The 14,383-nt window shown below is 41.1% G+C and overlaps 1 protein-coding gene across 1 annotated transcript in view; it reads right to left on the bottom strand.

Annotated features, from left to right (window-relative positions):
* Positions 1 to 14,383, bottom strand: part of LOC127661362 (UPF0606 protein KIAA1549L-like) — a 127,702-nt gene that overhangs the window by 50,528 nt on the left and 62,791 nt on the right. Inside the window, 2 exon segments of the mRNA XM_052152010.1 lie at positions 1,956 to 2,185; positions 6,772 to 6,896. Coding sequence (XP_052007970.1) covers positions 1,956 to 2,185; positions 6,772 to 6,896 — 355 coding nt within the window.

Here is a 14,383-nt window from a genome sequence, read left to right on the forward strand (position 1 = left end):
TTTGCTGGCCAATCAAGCACAGTAATACCATGGTCTTTGAACCAGGTTTTGGTACATTTGGCAGTGTGGGCAGGTGCCAAGTCCTGCTGGAAAATGAAGTCAGCATCTCCATAAAGCTTGTCTGCTGAAGGAAGCATGAAGTGCTCTAAAATGTCCCGGTAGACGGCTGCGTTGACTCTGGACTTAATAAAGCACAGTGGACCAACACCAGCCGATGACATGGCTCCCCAAACCAACACAGACTGTGGAAACTTCACACTGGACTTCAAGCATCTTGGATTGTGTGCCTCTCCATTCTTCCTCCAGACTCTGGGACCTTGGTTTCCAAATGAGATGCAAAATTTGCTCTCATCAGAAAAGAGGACTTTGGACCACTGAGCAACAGACCAGTTCTTTTTTCTTTAGCCCAGGTAAGACGTTTGACATTTGAAGCCCATGTCCAGCACCCGTCTGTGTGTGGTGGCTCTTGATGCAGTAACTCCAGCCTCAGTCCACTCCTTGTGAAGCTCCCCACACATTTGAATGGCCTTTTCCTGACAATCCTCTCCAGGCTACGGTCATCCCTGCTGCTTGTGCACCTTTTTCTTCCACACTTTTCCCTTCCACTTAACTTTCTATTAATGTGCTTTGATACAGCACTTTGAGAACATCCAACTTCTTTTGCAATTACCTTTTGAGGCTTTCCCTCCTTGTGGAGGGTGTCAATGATGGTTTTCTGCACAACTGTCAGGTCAGCAGTCTTCCCCATGATTGTGAATTCAACTGAACCAGACTGAGAGACCATTTAAAGGCTCAGGAACCCTTTGCAGGTGTTTAGCTGATTAGAGTGTGACACTTTGAGCCTACAATACTGAACCTTTTCACAATATTCTAATTTTCTGAGATTCTGAATTTGGGGTTTTCATAAGCTGTAAGCAATAATCATCAAAATTATATCAAATAAAGGCTTGAAATATCTTACTTTGCTTGTAATGAGTCTATATAATATATTAGTTTCACCTTTTAAGTTGAATTACTGAAAGTAATGAACTTTTGCACGATATTCTAATTTTTCGAGTTTCACCTGTAAGACATACTTCTGATAATCATTCTAACTGTGGTGTGATGGCAACAAAATAAACTGTATAGTCACATTCCTGAGAACAAGAGCTTACATTTCACATGATTTATGACTATTTTAGTGCTATTTGAAATATTTTTATAGCCTATTCAGATTCATATGTCTACATCATTACCACAAGATGTCACTAATTTGCGTCACAGAGGTTTGCAGGTCTTATCTTATTATTGTATGTATCATATTAAAGGCAAAAGTTAAGTTTTATGAAAAGTTCAGATTCTATGCTGTCAAATGGTACCATATTTCATTGTCTAGAAATATAAAAATGCATGGATACTTAGCCCATGTAGAGTTTAAGGGTTAATGACATCCTCCTCCTCCTGGATGTTACATTTTTGGTGGGAAATTAACAGCACAAACCTGAGCTAGGATTAGCAATAGATTTGATTAATTATGTTAATGATGTTTTGTGCTATTAGTGAGTTTGTGTCACTATAAAACATTCCATCCTGTTAAAATAAAATTACAGAAATCAGTATGACATTTTCTTAATTTCTAAAGATTAAAAGATATATATATAAAAAAAACTTCAGGTTGACACTCTCATGTAAGCAAACTGTTTATCCCTTACTGAGTAATGGCTAACTTTAGATCTTTATATCCATCCTGTTAGTTTTCTTGCCATTGTTTTCAAAAATCAAGTTATAATTTATTCATTTGAAGTGCCTAAGCTTGACCAGAGCATATTAAGTCTGCTATTGCCTTTATAGTAATACTTCCTTAAATAACAAATTTGGCATATTCATTTGTTATTCAAGTAACAGAGCTCAAAAGCAAAGGCATTACATGAATGCCCTACATACAAACACACAGTCATAAAAGTGAAAGCCCTCACCTGATGCGATGTTTCACATATGTGGATCCCTTGTCATCTTCATGTTCTTGTGCTCCGCTGTGAGGTTCTGGAGGCCTGCTGTGGCTGTATTTATGTCGCTCATGCAAGTCTTTAATGCTGCCTCTCCCCTCAGCAGAAGGGAAGTCATAGTGACCCTTCCTCTTGGCCTTCAGCCGGAGCTTATTCCTGTAGTGCTCAATGTCAGACTTCTGTTTCAGAGCCAAATTGACCTGGACACAGACAAAGAGAGACAAAAAGAGAAGAGGGATTGGCCAACTACTTACTGCAAAAATTAAATATAAAAAAAAGTGGCTCAAATTCATTTCCCATTGGAAAACTCATTTTCTAAAAGAAAACTGTGTCAGGTCTCTCTGAAGCATAAATTTGACTGAATTAAGAAATAATCTTCAGAATCATCATTTTTTGAAGACAGAGAGTGAGTCAGCATCATGGATGGAGTTGGGAAGGTCATTCCACTAATGTGGTATGATGAAACTGAAAGTCCGGGAAAGTGTTTTGGTGCCTCTTTGTGTTGGTACAACAAGGCGGCGTTCCTTAGCCGACCGCAGGCTTCTAGGTAAATTTTGGCTCTAATTCTAACGCGGGCTTTTCTTAGTGCAACAATATATCAGTGCGCTTTGTCCCGCATGTCATAAGCAGTATTTATGCATTTACTCTGCGCCCTCACTGGGGTACTGGAAACTATCGCAGCTACATCAGGCAGATTAACTGTATAAATCCATATAAACATCCAAGTTAATCGCTGCCATTCGCCTGATCGACAACTGGAGTCGCGAACAGACAGTATTTCTGCGCGTGCACAGCGAGGTGCTCGGGGCACGTGAATGTGAGATGTATAGGTATGAGGCAATTGTGGCGACAAGAGCCACTATCGTTCACTCGTTCACTATTTCCTGTATAGTGAATGGCAGTTAGTGCACTATATCTCAGCAGTAAGTGAATGAAATGAGTGAATTCAGACGTGAGTGTCGGAGCTCTGGGGCTGGTGCAGAAATGTCACATATGAAAGTTTATAATACTCGGGCCTTATTAGTTATTCTTATTAAATAATATATTAATACAATAAATCTTCATTGCGTTTGTCATTTTTAATATATACTGTGTGTTAATATAAAGAGTAAACACATTTGATCAAATAAAGAGTACATTTTAAAATGTATCTGAATGTTTTGTCTCTCTATATTTTATTATGTTATTTTAATCCAGTAATGATTTGTCAAAAAGTTATTTACTACATTCCGAATAAAATAAAATATTGCAGGAGTGAAGAGAAGCAGTAAACTCCTAGCTCGTACATCTTCCCCGTGGTGGATTGTGGGAAATTAACCGGCATCGAGTGTACTTGAAATGTACACTTGAAATTAGAGTGCATCGTGGGTAAGAATGAGTGAACAAAAGTAGGGAACGAGTGGCTCACTCAGAATTCAGACACTCTTACAAAATAGAAAAAACTCAAAAGAGTGCTCTATATAGTGGATAGGGGGCGGTTTCAGACACAGCAAGTGTTCCACGATCAGGGTTGGTGCCCTACGTAGGTTGTGTTCTCTGCATTTAGAGAGTGGCGGTACTGCTGTACAGAACTAACAATCTAAATACTTACAAATTCTTCTCTGCATATCACCCCTGCTGTCTAGAAAAAAAGGACTTAAATATTGATCTGTTTCTCACCCACACCTATCATATCACTTCAGAAGATATGGATTTAACTACTGGAGTCTTATGGATTTCTTTTATGCTGCCTTTATGTGCTTTTTGGAGCATCAAAATTTTGGCCTACAGAGCTAAAATATTCTTCTAAAACTCTGAATTTGTGTTCTGCAGACAAAAGGAAGTCATAAACATCTGGGATGGCATGAGGGTGAGTAAATGATGAGAGAATTTTCATTTTTGGGTAAACTATCTCTTTAAAGTGATAGCTCAGACAGAATTTAATATTCTGTCATAATTTCTCTACCCTCATGTTGTTCCAAACCAGTGTGAGTGTTTGTATTATGTGGAACACAAAATATGTTAGACAGAATGTTAGGGACTAACAATCTCAGTCACCATTCACTTTCAATATATACTGTATATATATATATATATATATATATATATATATATATATATATATATATAAACATTCACTGAATGTAAATAGTGACTCAGGCAAACATTCTGTCTAATATCTCCTTATTGTGTTGCATGGAAGAAAGAAAGTCATACAGGTTTGGAACAACATGATGGTGAATGATGACAGAATTTTCATTAATAATAATAATTCTGTAGTACATGTTAAATGTGTATTATGTAATGGAATGTAATGGTCTATTATGTCATTTGTGAAAGTAACAAGTTACTCACTACTTTAGTACTCTTTTAATTAGATACTTTCTTACTCATCCTCAAGTAATAATTTATGTTAGTACTTTTACTTCTACTTGAGTAATTATGTTTTTGAAGTAATTGTACTTTTACTTGAGTACAGTTTTTGGCTACTCTACCCATCTCTGGGCACAATAAAAGCACATTTAAATGATGTCAGTCTTTGTTAACTTTACTGCTTACTTGCTACTAAATGTCTCAAACAAACATGAGAGTATTTTTCAAAGATTTGATGTCACAAATTCAGACTCAAATGTGCTTATTGTATCAACTCCGTGTTAATTTCCACATACTTTTTGTCATAATTCTTGTCTTTTGGCAAAAATGTCCTTTATATTTTGCCAATATTTTATTATGTTTGTATCCAATAATAACAGCATTTTAGTCAGTTTTACTCTTACTAAAATGGCATAAACTTTTAGTGGACAAAACCACATTATAGTTGAGGACAATGTGCAAAATGACTAAAACATGTATCGAACTATAATGGACCAAACTTTATCAAATATTCAAATATTTTGAAAAATTTATAAACTACTTACAATAATTTATATATATATAAATTATTATATATGACATGCATGCAGCACGAGTTTCGTCACACTCCCATTCAGCTGATGAAAACATGCTGCGTGATCATGAGGATGGATTACATCAAGATGTAAATTGGAATGCAGGTGTGAAAAACTTCATAGAAATAAGGAAGACTGCTCCTGTCTCGCTGTTGCTTGTGTGCTAGTAATTACCCCTTCTGAAAAATGTAGTATGACATAATATAAGACATATTTAAGATTCCACATAATACGTCGGCACATCCATTGACCAGGAAAATAAAAATGGCACTCCATGTCAAAAAGGTTGCCGAGTCCTGCTATTGAAGTTACATTTTGACAACGCAAGTTCACCTGTTCATTCGCTTCACTATCTGTACAGATGACAGTTGTAATGTTACGTTCATATGGTGGATATATTGATTATAGTAATCTCACATATAAAGAATGTGTTTGAGTGAGGTAATTCATCTGTCAGTAATGTTTATTGTACAGGTGTTCAGCTAACTAGGGGAAATCTACAACATTCTATGAATTGATTATTTATATATACAGGTACATATATAAATATATATTGCAGTTTTTTTTTTCGCATCACATTTTTGTCAACAGTATGTTTATACCTTTGTGTTGTGTTCATTGGTGCTAACACCTTTTGTGTTGCCAGGTCAAAATGACCGGCCCACTACGGTTGTTAATAAATCTCTCATATTACATATAGTATCCCAAGATATTGCATTAGATCTTTTTGTTTACTTCTTTTTTTATAATGATGTACTTTTTATTTATTTATTTATTTATTTTTTATAAAAAAAAAAAAAGAAATGTGTATATATATATATATATATATATATATATATATATATATATATATATATATATATATATGAAATATTCCCTGGACTGAGCTTATACCGTGGGGGGAATTCCCTGCAGAAAATAATAATAATTACAGTATGTAATACATTAATAACCACTTGAATAACCACAAAATGTGTGTGCGTGCGCGTGTGTGTGCACATGTCCGAGGACACATCCACATATATGCTCATCTAAATGACTGGGATGCTCCTGAACACTTAATATTTCTGTATTTTGTAGTATAATCCATTCATTTCCAATAGTCGGACATTTTTAACAGGTGTAACAAAGTGAAAAAAAAAACAATAAAATGTAAAGAAAATGGTCCAATTTTGTTTGCGAAGTCAAGGAAATTTATTAAAAATAATAATAATAATAAAGGAAATTAAAAAACATCCAAATCAAAATGACAGGAACACAACTTAAGGGTTAATTAAAACAGCTTGATAATCATCATGATGTGTCTTTCTTCTTCTCAGACAAAATATAAAAAGCCTTCAAAGAAACCTTTTGTCAGTAATTTAGCTCATTAGATAACTGACAATTTCAGTCAGCTCTTGCAATTTTTGGGTGGAATATGCATTTACATTTATGCATTTGGCAGGTGCTTTTATACAAAGTGACTTACAGTGCATTCATGTTATACATTTTTTCAATCCTTGCATTTCCTTTGAATCAAACCCATGATCTTGGAGTTGCTAGCGGCATGCTCTACTAGTTGAGCTAGAGGAAATCTACGCATGTTAGTAAAAAGCCCATAAATTTGCACTTTCTAGCCATTAATATTTCCTGCATAATTAATCAGCATTGGTATACATTGTCTAATAGGTCATTTATGCCTATCAGCAGTGTTTAAATGCTGTAGACACACCCATGTCACCCATATTTACAGACATTGTTTATCCCGTGAGAATCAATTGTAAATATACAGATGTCTGCAGTAATAAGTACTTTACGGACATATTGTCTGTAAAACTAATCCTGACTAAGGCTTAGGGACCACTAGTACAGTGTCTTACCTCTCCATGCAGTATGGCGGAGTCCTGACTCCGGTCGGAGGATGCAGGGTGTGAGTAGTTGGGTGGGGTAGCCATGGGTTTTATGGAAATAAGCTGAAGCGATCTTGAGGAACTATTATAACGATCTGCCAAAAACACAAACAAACATCAAGACTACAAGGGTTGAATTAGATTCTACAAGTACAATCTAGACAACTTCACATCTTTATTATGTGATAGATGCCCTGGCTAGCATATATTTCACTTGTGCAGACAAATTATTGCCTTTAGCTCTCATTTCATATTTAAAACATAAGTTGAAAGAACTCTGGTATGCCAAACTAACTAAATGATACGCTGAATTAACTTTTCATTAGTTTTTATAACATTTAATTTCATCAAACAGTATTACATACTCTGGTTTTTAGAGACCAGGGGGTATATAAAAGAAAGATCCTAATTTTAGAGTGCTTTCTTAACAATTTGGTAGCCATGGCAATTTCAGTTAGGATCTCATTTAGGACAAAAACTATTACAGAATAAAACTTATTTTCTTAACTACAGATAGGAAAAGAGTATTAAAGAAGCATCCAAACTTGCCAAAAAATCTTAAAAATGTGTCGTAACTTTAGGATAACCCCACTGGCATTCTAAATTAAAACTTATTTAAAAGCCAACATTTATGGTCACATTACACATTACAGATCAAAGATTTCATGTTGGCGGAACACCTGTCCCAACGATCTCAGAAATGCCAGTAAAGAGCTTGGGGAGATGGTGTGATGTGAAGCTCAAAGACACCGAACAGTTTGAACAACTTAAAAATGATACCAGCATGTACATGGAGCGCATCAATAAGACCTTGTTGCCAGGAAAACTCAAGTTATGGTGTTTTCAGTTTGGAATACTCCCAAGACTCTTGTGGCCGTTAACCGTATATGAGATCCCCATCACCAAGGTTGAAAAGTTGGAACGGCTAGTAAGCACACAGCTGAAGCAGTGGCTTGGAATTCCACGGTGTTTATGTTCCGTTGGACTTTATGTACATGGCAAGTTGGAATTACCAATCACAGGGCTTGTAGAAGAGTTCAAATGCACCAAAGCAAGGCTCGTCATGACCCTATCTGAATCTGAGGATGCAGTCATTCGAACAGCAGCCCCCCGGGTGGTAGCAGGAAGAAAGTGGACTCCATCAGAAGCTGTTCAGAGTGCAAAGTCTGCGCTTCATTTCAGAGATGTGGTTGGACAAATACAGCATGGAAGGGCAGGGTTCGGACTCATCCCCAAAACTCCTCTGTGGCATAAAGCAACATCAGTGCAGAAGAGACAGCTAGTGGTAGAGGAAATTAGGAAACAGGAGGAAGGAGAGCTACATGCCAAAGCCGTATCAATGGCCAAGCAAGGGAAATGGACCAACTGGGAGGGCCTGGAGAAGAAAAAGCTCAGCTGGCGTGACATCTGGCAGATGGAGGGAGCTCGGCTGAGTTTTGTCATCAGGGCCACATACGACCTGCTACCCTCCCCTCAAAATCTAAAAGTGTGGTATGGAGAAGATCCTGCCTGTTCCCTGTGTCAAGTACCCGCATCCCTAAGGCACATTCTATCAGGGTGTACTACAAGTCTCACCCAAGGGCGCTATACTTGGCGGCATAACCAAGTACTCAGAGAACTGGCATCAATAATAGAACAGAAGCAAACCACCACAAACAATCTCCCACAAACATCGGCAATACAGGTCAACTTCACAAATTTCGTACCAGCTGGCCAAAGTCAAGAGCATAGTACAGCACTTGAGGATACAAGCATCCTGCAGTCAGCGCGAGATTGGAAGTTGTAAGTGGACCTTGATAAGAAGCTTGTATTTCCCACAGAAATAGTGGCTACAACACTCCGACCAGACATGGTCCTGTGGTCTCCAACAACAAAATTAGTATATGTGGTGGAATTAACAGTACCATGGGAAGATGGAGTCGAAGAGGCTTATGAGAGGAAAAAGACCAAATATTCCGACCTAGCAGCTGAAGCATCCCAGAGTGGCTGGAAGACCAGCATCTTTCCAGTAGAGGTGGGATGCAGGGGATTTGTTGCTACATCTACCATCAGTTTGCTGAAAAAGATAGGGGTGATGGGTCGCTGTCTTCAACAGGCCATCAAGTCCATGTCAACTGCTGCCGAAAAAAGCAGTAATTGGCTCTGCATCAAGCGTAACGACTCCAATTGGGCAGTAAGGTAGAAACAGATGGTATGCGGTAAGGCTTAGGCCCGATTCAGGGAGAAGGACGCCCCTGCCATGCAGAGTCCCTTAGGGATATGGAGGGTATGGCATGGAGGGGGTGTACCTGGGACGCTGGGTACACTGTTGAGCCTTATGGAGACGTTGTGGGCTTCAATCAACGAAACGTCGATGAAGCAGGGTGCCCACCTGAAGACCCCAATGACATACCTTATCCTCCTTTTCACCACTCCACACCGACTGCTACCGTAAGAGTTTCCTACTAAAGGGATTGAAACATCTAGTCCTATTAGCTTTACTAATTACCATAACAATGTAGAACACTGTCCAAGAATGGTGCTACATACAAAGGTTAGCTGATGGTTCACCAGTACTGATGAAGAGCTGCAAACTTCTAACAAAGGTTTTGGGTGAATCATAAGCTCATTTGCATGTGAAAATAACGAGTTACAAATTTGTGTTAAAAATAACTGTTGATTTTTTAGGGCTCCCAACGGTAAGATAATGCAGTTATCAAAACTTTTATTTCTGAGGCCTTTGCTATTTAAAGCGCATTGATTTTGTTTCTCTATTTTCATCAATGTAATGTTTACTTTGCCATAAAAAAGAATACATTCTTATAATTGACATAATTTCAGTAGTACACCCAAATGACAACAGCAAAATCATAATGTTCATGTAATAAATTGCTATAGTTTACTTCCAAGTTGTTTCTTCATCAAAAAGCAATGTCAAATGTAAATCAAGTCATTCACTGACACATCAGAACCAACTTGAGTAAGCATGTTTACACGCATATGGAATTCTGATAATTCACAATTTTTGCAATTTTGCTATTTTTTTATTTTTATATTTATACAGAACAAGGTTGAGGAATACAAAAAAAAAATATGATGTACACGGGTGGAATGAGGTCCCAGGTCACTAAAGGCCCAAAGTGTGCTTTAAAGTGTTAATTAACTAGATCAATTTATTAAAACAAATTAGATTTGTAGCTGTTCACCTGAAAGGTTATCTAAATGTGCTCTCAAGTCAGTTCTGTATTAATATTCAGAGCAGCATAGACAACTTCTAGAGAAGACCAGGAGGTATGATGTTGGAAGGCCGGTATTACCCAGTGGAGATAAACAGGACCATGGATATCTCCCTTCCTCCACATGTGTGCTCCATTCCCCCAATATCAGAGAACCTCAGGTGTGTTGTGTGTTGGCACAAACAGCAGCTCCATAAAAAAAAACAGAATAGCCTCAGTAGGAGGACAGCTGGGGAACTGAGAAGACCAAGGAAGATGCCAAGTGCCTCACAATATGTTGGATACTGGCTGGAGCCACATTAATCAAACTCTTAAGAAAGACCCCCTTTTAGGGAAGTGAGTAAACTTAGCCACTTAGCCTCACAGACTGATGCAACCAGAGTATCAGGGGCCAGCAAGACAAAGTTAATGTAGACACCATGTTTGCTCTCTTAGACAATCATCAGGTAACAGTGAATTTGATAAATTCAGAAGTGAACAAGCAACCACCTTGAAACCTAGACAAGGCCGAGAAGCTCCTAAGAAGGGCCCCAAGGTAGCTTGATAGAAACCCCAGAATGCTAAAGGAAATGAGAGGGATGGACGTGCAAGTGAATCCAGTCTTTATCCAATGCTTTATGTGTGGGAGGGAAGGTCACATGGCCAATGACTGCCCTAGCAGCCAATCCCTAAAGCCAGCCCTTCAAACTACAAATTATTCCCTTGTCATTATCTTACCACCTGTTGGGCCTCGGCACATGCCCCGATGTTCACTAGTGGAAACACAGAAGCCCTTCTGGATTGTGTAAAAATGACAATATTCTGGCCAGAATTCGCTGGACTTATGCTGGGGAGGAAATCTTGGTATCTTGCATTCATAGGAACAGAAGGAAGAATTAACTGCCTGTTAAGTCAACAGTCCAAAGGTAGTGTACCAGAAACCATTTTGCCTCTGCTGTTAATTGAAACACCTTTCAGTAGGACTGCATTGGACATTGTGGGGCCCCTTCCAAAGTCCAGCCAGAGGAGCCGATACATTGTTGTCATCCTTGACTATGCTACCGGCTTCCCAGAGACGATTCCTCTCCACACCACCACTGGGAGGGCTGCCGCTACAGAGTTGTTCCACGTCTTCAGATAGGTGGGGATCACTGATGAAATCCTTACAGACTAAGGGGACCTCAGCTGTGATTAAAGAGATGTGTAGAAACCTGAAGGTAAGACAACTCAGAACCTCTGTATTTTACCCCCAGACTGACTGGCTCTTGGAGAGGTTTAAAAAGGCACTTAAACAAACGCTGATGAAAGTTACTGACATTGATGGGAAAAATTGGGAACTGTTGTTGTCTAATGTCCTGTTCTTTGTCCGAGAAGTCCCAAAGAGTTCCACTGACTTATCCCCCTTCAAAACTCCTCCACAGTCAAACACCCAGGGGAATTTGGACCTGAAAAAAGAGAACTGGAACAGCAACCTTACCATCAATACACCATTGTGGAACATGTGGAGCAGATGCATGACAGAATGAAAAGAATCTGGCCAGTGGTCCGGGAATACATGCAACAGGCCCAGTTACAGCATACTCAGTTGTACAACGGGGTGCCCAAATCAGGGAATTCCACCCCGGCGATAAGGTAATGGTTTTAATTACTACAAACAAATGCAATTTCCTAGTGAAGTGGCATGGACTCTATGAAATTGTAGAGTGGATTGGGGCAGTCAACTATAAGATGCAACAACCTGGCTGCAGGAATAGTCAACAAATCTACCACATAAACCTGTTGAAACCTTGACATGTACCCATAACCCATCCAAGCGATGACTTTTCAACTGATGTTTCTTTCCCCATCACACTAGACGTTAAGATATAAGCCAGCTCTCTCCACACCAAGTCCAGGGATTGCAAAAACTCCTGTGGCTGAATTAAGATGTCTCCTCTGACCTCCCAGGACAGACCTCAGTAATAGTTCATGATACAATGACAGAACCTGGGAAGATCGTGAGACTTAAACTGTACAGTACAGAAGCCAAAAGAGAGGCTTTCATAGAGCAGTTAAGGAAAATGTTGTAATTGGTAATTATAGAAGAGTCCAAAAGTGCTTAGTCTAGCCCAATTGTCCTTGTACCAAAACCAGATGGGAGCATACAATTTTGAAATGGCTATAGGACACTGAATGAAATCTCTCTGTTCTTACCCTATGCTAAGAGTTGATGAATTGATTGAGCAGCTGGGTCCTGCCTGTTTTATTACAACCCTTGAGCTGACAAAGGGATATTGGCAAGTGCCTTTAACCCCTCGGGCCAAACCGAAGATAACCTTTCCCATCACGATGGGACATTTCAATACCAGATCTTACCATTCGTGGTCCACGGGGCCCCAGCCACCTTCCAAAGGCTCATGGAGAGGGTCCTCCGACCCCACCAGAAATATGCTACTCTGTACCTCAATGATATTGTGATCCCCAGTAATTGTGATCCCCCGCAACTGCTGTCCCCCGTCCGGCCAGTTCTGACGAGTCTAGAGGACGCCTACACGGGACATCCTCCTCAGTCACTAACCCGCCCCCTGCCGGGTGCACGGAGGGAGGTCTTGAATCTTCTCTCAGCACCAAAGCCTCGGGACGCACTTTTGTCTACCGATGCAACACTACCTGCTCCGCCCCGCAGCGAAGCCCCACCAGGTATGTCAAAAACGATCGTCCCCCTAGTGCCCCTCGCATGGAACTTGGACACGTGACTTTCACTTCCCAACCCGTCACTCTGGCTGGCCAGGAACATTAGACTTGGCTTCGCAATCCAAATCGCCAGGCCCCCGCCCCCTCTACCTCAGTGCACAGCGAAGATGCCAACACCCTATGTGTGGAGATCGTGACCCTTTTACTCAAATACGCGATAGAGCCTGTCCCTCGAGCCGAGATGAAGAAGAGTTTCTACAGTCCTTACTTCATCATACCCAAAAAGGCGGCAGCTTACGACCAATCCTGGACTTGCGAGTTTTCAACCGGGTCTCGCACAAGCTGTCGTTCAAGATGCTCACGCAATGACACATCCTAACATACATCCGGCATCAGGATTGGTTCGCAACAGTAGACCTGAAGGATGCGTACATCCACGTCTCTATCTTGCATCAACACCGACCCTTCCTATAGTTCATATTCGACGCCCAGGCATATCAGTACAAGGTCCTCCCCCACAAAGGTCGCAGAGGACGCCCTTGCCCCGCTAAGGGAAGTAGGCATCCGCATACTCAATTACCAAGATGACTGGCTCATCCTAGCCCACTCTCGAGAGTCACTGTGCGACCACAGGGACCAAGTGCCTAGGCACCTCAGCCGTCTAGGGAGGTGCCTAAGCACTTGGCTGGAGGGGAGGCTGTCCCCCTCCACCTTGAAAGTTTATGTAGCCGCTATATCGGCTCACCACGAAGCAGTGGACTGTAAGTTCCTAGGGAAGCACAATCTCATCATCAGGTTCCTTAGAGGCACCCAGAGGCTGAACACTCCCAGGCCATGCCTGTTCCCCTCATGGGATCTCTCCATGGTCCTTTCAGGCCTTCAGAGACCCCCCTTTGAGCCGCTAGAATTAGTAGAGCTCAGAGCCCTCTCATCGGCCCTCTTGATTGCGCTCGCCTCCTTCAAGAGGGTTGGGGACCTGCAAGTGTTCTCTGTCAGCCACACTTGTCTGGAGTTCGGTCCGGCAGACACCCATGTTGTCCTAAGACCTCGACCGGGCTATGTGCCCAAGGTTCCTACGTCCCCCTTCAGGGACCAGGTAGTAAGCCTGCAAGCGCTGCCCCAGGAGGAGGCAGACCCAGCCTTTTCGTTGCTGTGTCCGGTGCATGCTTTGCATACCTATGTGGACCGCACGCAGACCTTTAGATGTTCTGAGCAGCTCTTTGTCTGTTTTGGTGGACAGCGGAAAGGGAACGCTGTCTCCAAACAGAGGCTATCCCACTGGTTTGTTGATGCCATCGCTTTGGCCTATCACACCCAGGCCGTGTCCGCCCCCTTGTGGGTTTGAATTGTGGCATCGTCGTGGGCACTGGCCAACGGCACCTCCCTAGCAGACATCTGTAGAGCAGCGGGCTAGGCAACACCCAATACCTTTACGTGATTTTACAATCTCAGGGTTGAGTCAGTCTCGTCAAGTGTGCTCTCAGGTCCGAGAAGCTCAAAAGGAGAGTCCACTAAACTCACGCTCCCTTGATTTTCTAACTCCCTAGCCCTCTGGTCCGCGAATTCAGCAGAGGAATTCCCCGACCAGACCCACTACCGGTACTAATTACTCTGTGCTGAAATAGGTGCTCCACAGGATGGGCCTTCATGGATTAATCCCCCTGTGTGTATTCTAGTCGTACGGTCCCCCTATTGGCAGACCCACGTCTCCCTTG

Source organism: Xyrauchen texanus, chromosome 21 (genome assembly GCF_025860055.1).
Source record: "Xyrauchen texanus isolate HMW12.3.18 chromosome 21, RBS_HiC_50CHRs, whole genome shotgun sequence".
NCBI lineage: Eukaryota > Metazoa > Chordata > Actinopteri > Cypriniformes > Catostomidae > Xyrauchen > Xyrauchen texanus.